The 16,799-nt window shown below is 35.9% G+C and overlaps 2 protein-coding genes across 2 annotated transcripts; one reads left to right on the top strand and one right to left on the bottom strand.

The window, feature by feature from the left end:
- The first annotated feature begins 5,199 nt into the window (after positions 1–5,199).
- Positions 5,200–6,639, top strand: LOC130628630 (tigger transposable element-derived protein 4-like). The gene is made up of 2 exons (XM_057441612.1): positions 5,200–5,243; positions 5,439–6,639. Exons 1-2 carry the CDS (start codon positions 5,200–5,202, stop codon positions 6,637–6,639), a joined length of 1,245 nt encoding a protein of 414 aa, XP_057297595.1.
- Positions 6,640–9,183: 2,544 nt separating this feature from the next.
- LOC130628926 (GTP-binding protein Di-Ras2-like) lies at positions 9,184–13,367 on the bottom strand. The gene has a single exon (XM_057441985.1). It carries the CDS (start codon positions 13,079–13,081, stop codon positions 12,290–12,292), a length of 792 nt encoding a protein of 263 aa, XP_057297968.1. The 5' UTR covers positions 13,082–13,367; the 3' UTR covers positions 9,184–12,289.
- Between the last annotated feature and the right edge of the window lie 3,432 nt (positions 13,368–16,799).

Here is a 16,799-nt window from a genome sequence, read left to right as displayed (position 1 = left end):
TACGCGCCGATACCAAATGCGATATATTTTTACCGACTTTGTTTTGACCGCTCGCGCGTGGAATACCATTCACAACGCCTGATTCTTTAAAAAAAAACCAAGATTTTCGCGACCAGAAAGAATCCAAGATCTTCGCGGAACGAAGGCCATTTTGATAATGGTCGTGTTTGTGGTCAGTGTGTGAGGTTTGTAGGCCTGTTTGACTTTTTTATCTTCTAAAAGCCTTATATATTTGTAATATTTGTTTTCTGTTTGTTTTCAATGTTGGGATAAATATATTGTCACGTTTTTTAGCCACGTACAGATCTTAAACGCACCAGTTTTAGGATGTTTGGCTAGAAACGAAGATTAGCTAGCTATAGCTACTAGCTAGCTAGAGCCTCACTTATTGCTATTCTGTTTGGTATAAGAGCTTTTTATCCTAGCCAACATTTATTTTTATGTTGAGGCTGTGGCTATTTAGCTAGCTCCTTAAAAAGTGAAAGTATAAAAATGCAGTTTGGCTACAACAATATTCTTAAGCAATATATAATTTTTATGCTAAATGCAGTTAGCTAGCTAGGTATAGCTACATATTTTATTATTTTTCTGCAAACTTTTTCTGCAAATGAAATGGCTGAGCGATTGTTTTGGCTGGACGAGTAACGACAGGCTGTTCCCTGTGTTTTTATTTAAACCGAAGTTGCAATGAACATTTTTGGAAAAGGGTAATACGCCTTATGCGCCTGTTCAACTGTGTTTAACTGTACTAACCGGTTAGCCCAGTGTTAAAAACAGACTGTTTTTTGTAAAAGGCTGTTACGCCTATGGGCATGTGCAACACCGTTTACCTGTATATACTAAGGTCAGCCCACCACTGTGACAATTAATTTTTAAACTTTCTTGGGAATCACGCCTGGACTAACCGCTCGGCCCTGTGTCTGCGAGAAAGTTTTTTTCAAAAGGGTATTATTCCTATACGCTGTACAAAACAGTTTAACTGTACTAAGCGCTCAGCCCAGTGTCACGATTAATTTTTTAACTTTTAAAAAGACTTTTCCACAAAATAAAATAATATTGACCGATTGTTTTTGCTATGACAGGGTAACAACGGTTTGTAAACTCTGTTTTCATATCAGCTATTGTTGCAGGAAAGTAATTTTAAAAAAATATGTTACAGTCGCACACTATAATGGTGTATGCGCTTAACTTGATTTACGCCTGTGCAACACGGTTTAACTGTACTAAGCGTTCAGCTCAGTATCACAAGTAATTTTTTAACTTGCGCAAAAAGTTATTCCGCAAAATGAAATAAAATTGACGATTGTTTTTGCTATGATGGAGTAACAACACTTTGTAAACTCTGTTTTTATATCAGTTATCGTTGCACGAAAGTTATTTTTTGAAAAATATGTTACAGTCGCACACTATAATGGTGTATGCGCCTCAAATGATTAACGACATACTGTATACCTGTACTAAAGCGCTCCACCTGATCGTGTGGGACAGTTTACGGCTCTTATTAAGCGCTCCACAGAGTGTTCAATGCCGGATCACACCTTTACTTGTGGCTTAACCCGGCGTTTCGACGCCGGGTTTCCCGGCTAGTCTCTATAATAATAGCCGTATTCCGTCTGTCTGTCTCTGCGCAACATGGCGGAGCAAGTAGCGAGACCCGCCGAAAATCCCCGCGGCCCTGCAGCTTTATTTCGAATCCCCGGCAGACCCCGTTTTTTTACCGGCCTTGCTTTGCCGCTCATTGTAATAAACCAATCACGAGGCTCCAATTTCACTAATGACCAATCCAAGTGCTTCGCGGCCTCAACATGCCGACGGGAGGAAACATGCTACCCCTACGAAGGCCATTTTGGTTTGGAAGTGATGGTGTGAAGTTTGTAGGTTTCCTTTCAATCCTTCTTTTTTCTTCTGAGTACTTTTTATCCTATAGGATTATTTAGTTTGTTTTCACATGTTAAGGTGAATATTTCATCACGTTTTCTAGCTACGTATAAATCTTAAACAAACCAATTTTAAGTTTTTGGCTAGCTACAAAACGTACATTTTGAGGCAGCTAAGCTATAGCTAGCTTTATTTATTCCTATACTTTTAAAGTTTTTATTCAGTTTGGTATATTATTATTTATTTTTATGTTGAAGTTGGGTCTACCTAGCTAGCTCCTCTTTTAGCTACATCCTGCTAAAAAGTGAAAGTAGCCAAATGCAGTTTGGCTGCAAGTGAAAGTAGCCAAATGCAGTTTGGCTGCAACACAATTCTTAACAATTCTTATGCTAAATGCAGTTGGCAGTGGCCACTTTTATTACTGATTTAAAAATTTATTATGCAAAATAAATTTGCTGAGTAATTTTTTAAACTGAACCGGGTTAATGCCAGGCTGTTCACTGATTTCTTTTAAAACCGAAGCGATAAGGATTTTTGGAAAATGGTATTACCCCTATGCTCATGTATGATAGATAGATAGATGTGCATATTTTACATGGCTAGCCTCACAAATATCGAGGGATATACCCTGTCTATTATTTCCAGGAGGGGCCATGGCGTAGATGGAGAGTCCTAGAGTATTTAATGCTCATTTTGAGCTACGCAGACCCAATTAGAGCCCGCGCTCTACTAGACAACTCCCGGCAACATCCAACGGCCCACACAGTGTGCCATCTTCCCAATTTCCCTCACATGGCTTGGGTTAACCCGGGGCTATGGTAACATTCACTCGCCCATGTTGAATCGCCGTCAAGAGGAATCGAACCCCGGTCTCCCGCACAGAGTACGAAAGCTATAACCACTAATCTACGGCGCCACAAACCACTAATCTACGGCGCCACATACACATCGTGTATGACACGATTCACCTGTTAAGCGCTCAGCCTGGTGTTAACGACGGGCTGTTTCCTGTGTTTTTATTTAAACCGTTATGATAAATTTTATTTGGAAAATTTTATTACGCCTGTTACTCATGTATGACACAATTTACATGTTAAGTGCTCAGCCTGGTGTTAATGACGTGCTTTTTCCGTGTTTTTATTTAATCCGTTGTGATAAAGTTTTTTTACCTGCAATAAACATTCAACCTGGTGTTAACAACAGGGTGTTTTGTGTGTTTTTTATTTAAATTGAAGTTGCGATAAGTTTTTTTGGGAAAAGGCTATTATGGCTATAACGCATGTGTGACACCATTTACCTGTACTAAGTGCTCAGTCCGGTGTCATGATTAATTTGTTAAGGTTTACTGAAACGTACTCCGCAAAATAAAATAATATTGACTATTTTCTTTTCTTATGACGGGGTAACAACAGGTTGTAAACTGTGTTTTTATTTCTGTTGAAGTTGCAGTAAAGGTATATATATACATATATTTTAAAAAGTACATTACAACCGAAACACTATAATGTTGTGTAAGCTTTACTCAATTCACGACATATTCTGCATACCTGTACTAGAGCACTCCAATTATGGAGTTTTTTTAGTTTTTTTATGGGGTAACGACTGGATTTTTCCTGTGTTTTAAGTTAAACCGAAATTGCAGTAAAGTTTTTTATGAAAAGGGTATTATGTGTTCTCGGCCCACTGTCATGATTAAGTTTTGAACTTTTATGGAAACTTATTCCGCAAAATAAAATAATATTGGCCGATTGTTTTTGCTATGGTGGAGTAACAATGGTTTGTAAACTGTCTTAATTCAGCTTTTGTTGCGGGAAATTATTTTTTTTTAAATATCTTACAGTCGCAACAATGCAATGGTGTGTGCCCTCCACTTGATTTACGACATACTGCATACCTGTACTAAAGCGCTCCACCTCACCGGGTTGCACAGTTTGCGGTTCTTATTAAGCGCTCCTCAAGGCGTTCAACAACAGTTACTTGTGGCTTAACCCGGCGTTTCGACGCCGGGTCTCCCGGCTAGTTTTAATATAATACTAATTAAATACTAATACTACAGTAGAGTCTCCATAACTCGAACCTCTATAACTCGAATCTCTCCTTAACTCGAACAAATTCGTTGGCACCGTGAAAATTTCCTAATAAACTCTTATAAAAAAACCTCTACAACTCGAACCTCCATAACTCGAATCTTCCCTTAACTCGAACAAATTTTTTTGTCCCTTGGAGACTTTTCTCTCCATAACTCGAATTTTCTGACATCATAATCAAAATTCGAACAGTTTTCCTGATAAATTGGGTCTAAAAATCTTGTTAATACGTGTTTTGCAGGCCTTATTATTAATTCGAATGATTAATGATGCGTCATCCAAACCTTTCGAACGTCTTTTTCGAACGTTTTCGAGAAAATCTAAAGAATTTCAAAAGAAAGACACTCTCATAACAATGTCGTCTGTGGCAGGATCAAAGCGTCGAATTGACAATAAGTCGTGCAAAATCAAGTACAAAGCTCTTAAAGCGTTGGAAAAGGGTACTGCGCCAAAGGATGTGGCAAAAGAGTTCAAAATTCCTCCAAGCACCCTGTCAACTTGGAAAAAAAATAAAGAAAAGATTTACAAGCAGTTTAACAACGGGCAAACATCGAAGAGATCAAAGCCAGAAAAATTCGAAGATGTGAACAAAGCTGTTCATAAATGGTTACTTATGATGAGGAGTGAGAATATCCCAATCAGTGGCCCGATGCTGAAAGAGAAAGCTCTTGAGTTTGCCAAAGCGTTGGGTGTCGAGTCATTTCAAGCTTCTCAGGGGTGGATGGCTAAATGGAAAACCAGGTTAGTTGACTAAGATTTTGTTTGTTTATCTTCGTGAAGATAAAATCTAAAAAAATGTTACAATAGCTTTGGTAGTTGTTTTTTCAAAATATCAATAGACTCTCTTTCAGAGAGGAAGGATAATTTGCATGGGACTTTCATCCCTAATCCATCACCAGCATTCAATGACTTTCCAGTAATTGTTATTTTGCATACATTGAAGCTGTCATTCTTCAGAAAGTAAAATATGACTTTTGCAAAGCGTCCTGACTTTCCTAGTGGTAGATGTCCAATGATTTCTCCATCATTTTTCTTGACTGCAACTGCATATTTATCCATTTTATTTGTTGGTTCCATGAAACCATAAAATTCATCTCCAACAGAGGGTGTCCAATTACTTTTATAAACATGATACCCCATGACAAAAGCGTCGATTTCGTACGTAGTAAGTTTAATGATAGGAAGTTCTATACAACAAATAATGTCTGTTAATCTTTTGACTTGTTGGACTTTCATGGCTTCCATGCTTTCTTTCACTCGTCAAAACTTCGAAACTTGGTAAAAATCGAATCTTTTTCTATTTGAATTCTTTCACAAATCAAAACATGGTAACAATCGAATGTTTTCTATTCGAATCATGGCCATGGCATTCTAAATTTAGAATTCCATGATTCGAATCAAACAAAATGTAAAGCTCCATCTACACTAGTCACAACTACAGAGATAAACGTTTTTCTCATCCATTCCTTTCAGGTATGGAGTATCCTTCAAAACCATCGCTGGAGAATCACGGTCCGTCACTGAGGAAATGACAGCGCCATGGTCGGAGACAACATTACCAACCATTCTCTCCCGCTATCCTCTGGAAGACATTTTTAACGCCGACGAATTTGGGCTTTTCTTTCAATGCCTTCCCAATAAAACTTTGCACATGAAAGGTGATAAGTGTTCTGGAGGAAAACACAGCAAAGTTAGACTTACTGGTTTAGCTGCTGGTAATGCCTTGGGGGAACGATTGCCAATGTTTGTAATCGGCAAGTCCGCCAACCCTCGTTGCTTTAAAGGTGTCAAAACACTACCCTGTCGATACCGTTCGCAAAAGAAGAGTTGGATGTCTGGAGAGCTGTTCGAAGAGTGGGTACGCGAGCTTGATCGAAAATTCTCTGTCTCTAAGCGAAAAATTGCTTTGATTATTGACAATTGTACCGCACATCCTCATGTTGAAAACCTGGAATGGGTAGAATTGATCTTTCTTCCTCCAAATACCACGTCCCTAACCCAACCTATGGACCAAGGAATTATCCGCGCCCTGAAAGCAAAATATCGATCGCTAGCAGTGCGGAAATTGATAAAAGCCTTGGACGAGGAAAAATCGACTCCGAAGTTCTCGATTCTTGGAGCTATGTACATGCTAAGGAAAGCATGGGATGATGTTTCCAACAAAACATTCACCAATTGCTTTCGAAAATCAGGAATTTCCCAAAAGGATGCAGAAAGAGCGATCAACGAAGATGACGACCCTTTTAAAAGTTTAACCAGCGAAGTAGAAGAAGACCCAATTCCAACCCTCGATGCTGAACTCTCTTACATAAAACGAAGGTTTCCTGACCACATTGATCCTGACTTATCAACTGAAGATTTCATTGATTTTGACATTGAAGTCAGTACATCCCATGGGCGTCTGAAGACTGCTGACATCATTGCTGAGATCACTGGGACTCAAGACGAAGAATTAGAAGAGGTCGACGAAGAAGACAAGGAGGAAGAAGATAAGATCACAAGACCGACGGCCGAGCAAGTGCGTACAGCTATCAACGTCTTCGAAGACTTGAGTATTTTTTCACATTTTGAAGAAGAAATGATAGCTTCCCTGAGGGACTTGAATCGTAATATCGCCAAAGATTTTGATATGAGTTGTAAGCAAACAGTTATCACCGACTTCTTTTCTAAATAAACATTAAAAAATTCATTAAAAGTGTATTGTTTTGACTTTCATTAACCTAATAGCCGCCTTAAAGTTAGACTTAAGATTAAATATAACGTTTTTATCCAGCTGGTTCACGTAAAGGGAGGATATTGCGCTAAAAGTTGAAAACCTCTACAACTCGAATGTCTCCATAACTCGAACGATTTCCTTTTCCCCGTGGCTGTTCGAGTTATGGAGACTCTACTGTAATATAATTTTCGCGAGAAATACTGCAAAACAAATACATTTTGTAAACTTTATTGCAAACTTAGCTAGTTGTAATATTTGGCGAGGTTCTTGGGAAAAAATGAATGATATATTTATCAATCGATTATTACGATAAGCGGTTATGCTGGAAAGATTAACCAAAGACTGTTGAAGTTCATATTTCAATAGCTGTTATAAATAGTGAGAGAAATCGAGGGAAAAATTGGTACAAACCATTTTTAACAAAAAAGACAATTAAAGTCAACAAATAAGTTTCGCGGGAACTAATTTTTGTGAAAATGACAAATACTCGCAAAAATTAGTTGTCTATTCGTAATGGATGAGGAGGATATCATTTTTGTGCGTTTCTAGCTACACATTTTATTGATACTTTTGCTAACTTTTATTAAGTTACTATCATTCAAAAAAAATTTTAAACGTATGCTAAAAATGCAATCATTCCGAGTTGAGTGTAATCGTAAAGAATTTTTGTTTTCGAGAAAACTCTTCATGGGACTCGTAGTCTGTAGTGGGACTCGTTACTAATTTATTTCTTTGCTTGTCACTTTAGTGTGACTAAATTTCAAACATTATAGCAGTTTTTTAATAATCTCAATCTTTTTTCCTATTTTTGCCAATTTCATGTTGTTATTAATAAAAATGGTAACATCAGCAATTTCCGAAGTCTATTATTGCAATACTAGTACAGTTGACTCCCTGTAATTCGAATCTCTATAATTCGAATAATTCTATATTTCGAACAAGTACTCAGTCACCTTCAATTTTCCTTAAGAAACTCTTATAAAAAACTTTCTACAATCCGAATTTCTTTAATTCTAAACTTTTTCTCTAATTCGAACAGTTTCTCAGACCCTTCTCCCCCCACTTCGAATTTCAGAGTGTAAACAGGGCTTTGACAAATTCAATTTGTCGGCTGGAGAAAAGCACTTGGTGATGCAACTCGTATTGTCGAAAGAGATCGTCTCTTCAATGTAAAGCAATCAAATATTCAACAATTTTTCAAATAGAGTTTCTTTTTTTTGTAAACTATGAAAATAAAGATTGAATGAAACTTGAATTATGTTTCCTTGATTTTGAAATAACGTAATTTCTCTCTGTAATTTGAATTTTCACTCTTTGAAGCTGAAAGTTTGGTTTACGGAGACTTTTTATAACTCGAATCTCTATAATTCGAACAAAAAATTTTCTCTGTGGGAATTCGAATTAAGGAGAGTCAACAAAACCAGCCCGAAAATTAAAAATGCTTAGCAAAAAATATTTGATTCTCTTAGCAGAACGCTATGTTTCCGTTATTAAATGCTTATGCTCCATGTAATCTGTTAAAATTCGTTCCTACGAGCGTTTCGTTAGAGTCTAGGTCTGCGCAGTATAAAACTTCGTGATACCTTTAAAAAACAATTAATAAAAAATATTTTTAAACAACTATATGCGCTCTTCTAAATAAACAAGAATATAGAATTTAGTCTTCAGAATTTAGAAGAGAAGATTAAGACATCTATGTAAAGCCATATTTCGTTATTATTATTATTATTGTATTATTATTATTTACTCAGGGTAGCCTCTTGAGTTCCTAATAGAAGTTTTATTAATGACTATCCTACAAGGGGAGTCCTAGTCCATTTAAAGCATTTGATCTACGGTAAGCGTGCAAGCACAACAGCCGCTCAATTAGACAATCGCCTAAGATATCAATCCTATTCTAATGCTGAAATTTAGGGAGAAAGAGTCGATTCACATTTTTTTAGTCTCTGGCATGACTCGGCCGGGGTCTGAACCCAAGACTTTCTGCGCTGGAGGCGAACACTTTACTACAAGACCATTAGTCCGTGAGTAAAAAAAAAGAACAAGGCAAGGCACATTGAGAACAGATTTGCAAAAACTTAAAATCCTTGTCCAATAAAATGATTAAGCATAGTTTTATGTTTTGTCCTCTTTTAAATCCATATTAAAAGGCTGACCACAGATCTTATTAGACATTTTTGCATAATGAAGCAGTTTCAAGAAATAGGACTGTGGCCAAAGTTTATTTTACATGTGCAATATGAAAGTGGCATAAGCAATTTATCCGATGTCGGATATCTAAAGTTTCTTCTTCGTCTTTTATTTGTTGTGTAAACTGCTTCAATTACGTCTTCCTATACATTTCCGCAATATGTTTGAATTGCACAATGCATGTTCCCATATTTAAAAATATGTCTAAAACTTCGTGGGATTGAATAAAAGAAAGGAAATGATTTAATGTATTGTTAAAGGTGCTTTTTTGTTGTTGTTACATATGATTATATTTACAGGAAAAACACCATATTTATTGCGACAAATCCCTGTTCTTTCCAAAATAACTACGCAGTGCCTCCAGAGCGTACCACTCACTGCTGACATCGGCCGAGCCGGAAGGCTCGATCTAGCAGTTCGCGGTATAGCTCGTTCTATATCTAACTAAATCTCATCTATCATATACTATTTACAACATACCGAATGATGCTAACGAGTTCGTTCAAGCGATTAGCGTCCTGTTGTTATATTACTGTGCTATTTGACAGCTTTAACTCACGTTATGTACAGTTTCTGATGAAGTATCTCATTGTAACATTACCCTCTCTGTCACAAGAGTCTGTCCCCAGACTCCAATAAAAAACATTTACGTCACGCAAAATCTGAAGTCTATGTACAACATTCTTTTTCTCATTAACCACATTACGGGTTCATATCCCCATGTATCACGGCTTCATTTTTTTCTCTTTAACGAAAATGTTTCAATGTCGTTTATCATCAGCTTTTCTGTCATCACGATTTTTAAGTCCAGCCTCATATCAAAGAAACGTTTCAATAATATTTGTATCTTGTCATTGTTATCACTGAACATCAAGTAAATAATTTCTGAGCACTATAGGATAGTTAATTGGTTCTCCGATATCTGCCTCGGGACGGCTAATTCTCCGATATCTGCCTCGGGACGGCTAATTCTCCGATATCTGCCTCGGGACGGCTAAATCTCCGATATCTGCCTCGGGACGGCTAATTCTCCGATATATGCCTCGGAACGGCGAAAAGTATTAACTATTCAATATTACCCAAAACACGTTTCTTAACGATCAGTGAAGGTCGACAAAGTCATATATTATCGCATCATTATTTCTTTTTTTAGCATTAGCTGCCACCATCAAAATTTCGTCTTTCAGCTTCAGCAATTCATAACAGGAGATTCCGGCTGGTTATCATTAGTCTATACAGACCTAAACCAGTTAACGTATCCGGGCAGTGAACTCCAATGTTAAAGGTGCTTTTTTGTTGTTGTTACATATGATTATATTTACAGGAAAAACACCATATTTATTGCGACAAATCCCTGTTCTTTCCAAAATAACTACGCAGTGCCTCCAGAGCGTACCACTCACTGCTGACATCGGCCGAGCCGGAAGGCTCGATCTAGCAGTTCGCGGTATAGCTCGTTCTATATCTAACTAAATCTCATCTATCATATACTATTTACAACATACCGAATGATGCTAACGAGTTCGTTCAAGCGATTAGCGTCCTGTTGTTATATTACTGTGCTATTTGACAGCTTTAACTCACGTTATGTACAGTTTCTGATGAAGTATCTCATTGTAACATTACCCTCTCTGTCACAAGAGTCTGTCCCCAGACTCCAATAAAAAACATTTACGTCACGCAAAATCTGAAGTCTATGTACAACATTCTTTTTCTCATTAACCACATTACGGGTTCATATCCCCATGTATCACGGCTTCATTTTTTTCTCTTTAACGAAAATGTTTCAATGTCGTTTATCATCAGCTTTTCTGTCATCACGATTTTTAAGTCCAGCCTCATATCAAAGAAACGTTTCAATAATATTTGTATCTTGTCATTGTTATCACTGAACATCAAGTAAATAATTTCTGAGCACTATAGGATAGTTAATTGGTTCTCCGATATCTGCCTCGGGACGGCTAATTCTCCGATATCTGCCTCGGGACGGCTAATTCTCCGATATCTGCCTCGGGACGGCTAAATCTCCGATATCTGCCTCGGGACGGCTAATTCTCCGATATATGCCTCGGAACGGCGAAAAGTATTAACTATTCAATATTACCCAAAACACGTTTCTTAACGATCAGTGAAGGTCGACAAAGTCATATATTATCGCATCATTATTTCTTTTTTTAGCATTAGCTGCCACCATCAAAATTTCGTCTTTCAGCTTCAGCAATTCATAACAGGAGATTCCGGCTGGTTATCATTAGTCTATACAGACCTAAACCAGTTAACGTATCCGGGCAGTGAACTCCAATGTTAAAGGTGCTTTTTTGTTGTTGTTACATATGATTATATTTACAGGAAAAACACCATATTTATTGCGACAAATCCCTGTTTTTTCCAAAATAACTACGCAGTGCCTCCAGAGCGTACCACTCACTGCTGACATCGGCCGAGCCGGAAGGCTCGATCTAGCAGTTCGCGGTATAGCTCGTTCTATATCTAACTAAATCTCATCTATCATATACTATTTACAACATACCGAATGATGCTAACGAGTTCGTTCAAGCGATTAGCGTCCTGTTGTTATATTACTGTGCTATTTGACAGCTTTAACTCACGTTATGTACAGTTTCTGATGAAGTATCTCATTGTAACAGTATAAACGATTTGGCTGCAAAAGATAATCACGGTAGTTACAGTAGGTGTGTAATAAGCAGATATTATAGCCATTCGTTGGATGTTAAAATTTATCCTGTGCTTGATAATATATTACCTTACAGAGAATGGATTATTATGGTATTTAAAACGAATGAACATGTGATATTTGTTTCATTGCGCATGCCTTACTGTTTCTTACGAGTAAAGAAGAAAACAAGTATTTATGTAGACAATGTTTTCAAAGCAATTGGTTTAAAAATACATTTGAAAATACCTTTAACCAATATAATTATTTTTAAAATTGAAAAAAAATGTTTGCACGATTTAAACGATTGACAGGAATGATTGATTACTTTCATTAAATAATAAGGGTAAAATAACAAAGTTAGCACATCCTTAAGTTCTTCTCCCACTTTGATTGGTTAATCTAAACGATATATATGCTGTATTTTAGTTTTCTACTGGGAATCCAGTGCATTTTTTTTTACTTTTACAGTGCAAAACCATGTATTATTCCTCTGGTTAGCTAAAATGGCATGCATAAGGCCTAAAATTTCGTCCTGCTTAATTAAGGAAAAATAATTTAATTGAGGTAAAGCTGCATTGCACGACGCGCAGCCATGTTGAAAATTATCATACCGAGTTTTTTGTTGCCTTTTGAATAAATGCCAGATATAAAAAAATGCAAAAGTAGATGGTCACAAAATTCCTGCCTCAATCACTATTAAGATAGACTTAATAGAATTATTTTCTGCACATCATTTTCGTCTCAACTACTCTTCCCAACTTCACTATGCTTTTTTCTTTTAAAGGAAATCTTTCTTGTCCGCTCTTTTCCTTCTATATAATTGCAATTTTCAATATCATCATCTGATGAAAAACTATTTAAGCTGAACAAAGAGGGAGAACGAATATGTTTTACTTCTTCTTGTTCAAATTCTTGTGTCATATTTTTGTCAGATCTTGCAGATATTTTCCACGAAGGCCGCCTGTTAAATGTATGTACTCTTTTCTCATCTGTGTTGTTCCCGGGAAACATGCTCAAGAGAGAATGAAACATATTCAGGACATCGTCATGATCTTTCGCACACACTTCTATATAGCGACATTTTACTTTGTCAATGCTTATGGACTTACAATACTGTCTTGCTTCGTTCGATGGAACTTTGCGTTTTAGGTCAGTTTTATTTCCAACGAGCAATATTACTCGGGAAGTTTCTTTTTTGGAATGCATAATTTCAGTTATCGTGTGCTTTGCAGTCTCAAACGATGCCCTAACTGTCAGAGAAAACACAACGATAAAAGCATTTGATTTAGACATGGATAAATTTCTCATAGCAGGAAAGTCGTTAGATCCACATGTATCAATTAATAAACACACGTATGTTCTTCCATTAAACTCTGTGACAAAGTCTAAATCAGTTTCCAACGTGGGTTCATAATGCTGTGAAAATATTTTCCAAACAAGTTGTTTTAAAATAGAAGTTTTTCCAACTTTTGTTCCTCCAAATAAACCAATTCTGTATTTGTAGTCAAAACTTTCACTATACTGCCTGTTCATTATCTGCTTTAAATCTCTCACAGCGTCTTCTTAAAATCTCCCCTAAATCCTCTCCAACGAGCTATTTCGAAGTACATTTACAATATTTTGATTTTATAAATTTTCCTTCATACTCTTCGCTTGATAAGATCAAACATCCTATTGTTTTAAAATTGTATTATGTAATTGATTATGAATAAGATTCAAATTAAAATCTAATCAGAAAATCTAAAGAAGTCTTTCCATCCGACTTTTTCACAAACTACGATGTTATACAATAAAGTACTGATTAGATAAGAAGATATAAGTAATAACTTTGTTAAGCATATGACTCAGAACAACGTAAATAACTTGCAATTAATTTTATCCTAGACACCTACCGTTCATTCTATAACACAAACTAAAAAATTATCCAGCTGAGGAAAAAAATATATGACAGAAGCGTTAGTTTTTGACCAAATCTTAAGTTTTACAACTTTCGGTCGAGTCCTAGGGTACTACTTCATACGTTCTCAGAAACATTTCCCCTTTAACGCCACATAGAAGAACTCTTAAAAATAGTTCTTATTATAGATATCGTTATAAAACATAGGAATTCAACATTTGATTGAATTTTAGAATGCAACAAAACGATTCAAGTAAGCTTCCCGCCATGTTAGTCGGTTCGATACTTGCCAGTGCTTTAAATATTGTCTATTACTTAAAAACAAAAACGCCTCCTTTTTCAAAGGTGATGAAGAAGGCACCAGATTGCTACAAAACCTGGCACTAATGTTTGTTATTACACTAAAGGACAATTGCGACCAAAAAAATTCAAACTCACAAACATATCAAACCGGTGAAATTTTTGAGCAACAAAAACTGTTCCGAACGCTTTAAATGTGTTAAGTTAATTGATAGTAAGTAAGTATTTATTTATTTGTCTTAATAGACAGGATATCATTCCGATAAGATAATACCTAATAGGTACGAATGACCACCAAACCAAAAAATATTATAATGACAAAACTTTACCTATATTTATCTGTCTTTCATACACGATATGCAGGAAGTGAAAGACTAGTATCATAAATTTATCACAAAAAAATTTTTAAAACAGGAAAATGTCTTTCTAACAGAAAAATGGCGCGTTTTTTAGAGACTGGGTGTTTATTAGTGCGTTTACGGTAACGAACAACAACTACAAACTTTAGTAATAACACCTACATACCTAATATTTATAACTCTTACCTTTGCGTATCCTGCAGTTACCAAAGAGAAGCTATGATATTCTCTGACTGACGCTAACCATAGTGCTTTTGCACTGGGGTTAGCTGCAGTCAGAGAATATTGAGTACGACAGGAAATCGCCTTCCTTTTTCGACCTGAAATAAATTAAATTAAAAATAAATTAAAAATGTAAAATTCTTTTAATAATTTTTTTGCAAATTGATAAAATTAATCTGTGAGACAAGCCTTTTTTTAGATCTCCCAAAAAGTTGTCTAGTGTACTCATAAATAATAATTGACATATGCAGCAAAAAAAGGATTAAGTGTTAAAACTACTATATGATGAAAGAAATCAAAGAATCGATGCTACAGTTAATAGGCATAAATTATTAGAGCGTTTATTGGAGTTCCTAGAGTCAAAAATGGAAGGATATCAACTCGCATGTGCAAGCGCTGAGTTTACAATACAAAGTTCTTCAGAGGAAAGCATGTTTGAAGCGCTGTGAAGAAAATCGATCATGTGGAAACTAACAATGACAAACGTAAATGTAAACATTGCGAAAGAACCAATCACGGCGATTCTAATTGTTTTGAAATTAAAACATACTTTATATGCCAACAAAAGGGCCACATTGATAAATTTTGCAGCAACAAAGACACCGAAAAATAAGAATATATATATATTTGTGCGTAATTGTTTTTGAATTTTGTTGGACGTTAATTGTTACACTCCCCTTTTTAAAAGGGGAGTGGATATTTTATGGAAAAGGTTGTTACAGGAAAATTTTCAGTCACTATTAACTGAGAATGTTGAATGGCTATTGTGTTAAGTGAATATCGCTTGTTTTCTAATGTACCGTCTATGTCTTACCTGTGTCAGTACCGTTTTTAGATGCCAAATTAAAATGGCTTAAAAAGATTGTTAATTCGTCACGATTTGGAGAGGGCTGGGTGCGAGAAAACCAAATCAACGAAGACTATATAAAACGATTATTGAAACAACTACATTTCCATGGACAAAAACATGCTTGAAGACATGCTCCCAACTATCAGCCTCAATTTAATTTTCATGGGTGCATTTAATGGAGATAGGGGCGGGGTGACCACTTTTTTCCCGAGAGATATCAAAAAAAGAAAAGGTTCACCTTTGACTAAACATTAAAAAAGGCCCATAAATAAACAATGTATTCTCTTTAACTAAAAACTGTTGGTACGACTTTAAATTGATTATACATGCCTGTAGGCTAAATTCATGGAAACAAGTAAATTCCATTTCATCAAAAATTGTTGTCGCTTCTTGATATAAACTAGCTCAGTCTTTGAGAAAGAAGCAAGTAAGCATGTATTCAGATTTGTTGTTAAGGCAACAAATTCGACTTTATTTAATATTTTAACGTTTAAATGTTAATTTTAACGAGATGCGATAGCCAGTTTCAATCAATGTGAGCTTATGTTATTTTGAAGTAAAACTGGCGGCTGCAAAGTGTAGCTAAACATGTACACACGCAATTTTTGTTGTTTTGCTGTTAAAAACAAAACAAAATGCAGGAGCTGCATAAACTACCTCACATGTCAATGTCAATTACACATTTACTTTAATAATATATTTTTAATTTATTAAAGCTGGATTTCCATCAGTGCGAATTCTCTTATCGCTCTGGCTTTTTTGACCCATTGATCTTTTTTTGCTCTTATCGCCCAATTTCAGTGCGATAGTCAGAGCGACAATTACCAAAAAGTTTTGATATTTATCGCTCTGAGTTTTCGCCCAAAAGTGCAACTTCAAAGAAATACCGAATGTCCATTAAAAAAAATTGAATAGATTCTATTGAAATTTAACTTCAGCACATGCTTACACGTGTTGAGTACAAGAAATAGTTTCATATGTGTTGTGAACCGAGCAGTGTTGTAAAAAAAGTTTTTATAAAATGGGAAAAACACATAGGTGCGACTTAAGGGAAGATGAATATTTAGCAGAGGCTGTTCGAAATTTTTCATGTCTGTACGACAAAAGTTGCAAAGAGTAGCGAGAAAAAGATCGTGTGGCAAATGCTTGGAAGAATGTTGAGGAGGAGTTAGGATGCGAAGAGGGTAAAGTTTATCCTTGTTTGTCAGTTCAATGCGCTACATTTTTGCGCTGCTAAAACTTGAGCGTATTCAGCTTGTTCTATTACTTATTTGGAAAAAAAATGTTTTTAAATTCAACTGTTTTAAGGTGAAGCTATTCGAAGATGGGACAACTTGAAAAAAAGATACAGCAAGAAAAAGAATAACCTAAAAAAGAAATCTGCATCGGGATCAGGTTTGGCTGACGTTGATTTGAAAGAATACTCTTTTTTATCTTGGCTTGATAAGCATTATCAAATGAGAGACACAAAATCAAATATAGCGGCTCCGGAGGATGAGGAAGATATTGATTCTTATTCGGGAGAGCAGTTGAAGATTATTTAAATAACGAGAATGACCCTGCTACAAAATCACCAAGTTTGGCCAAGATGACAACTATTGATCCACCATCTGTTACTTCAAC

The sequence above is a fragment of the Hydractinia symbiolongicarpus genome, chromosome 15 (genome assembly GCF_029227915.1).
Source record: "Hydractinia symbiolongicarpus strain clone_291-10 chromosome 15, HSymV2.1, whole genome shotgun sequence".
Lineage (NCBI taxonomy): Eukaryota > Metazoa > Cnidaria > Hydrozoa > Anthoathecata > Hydractiniidae > Hydractinia > Hydractinia symbiolongicarpus.
The sequence above is the reverse complement of the archived record's forward strand: the minus strand, read 5'-3'. Positions and strand labels throughout refer to the sequence as shown.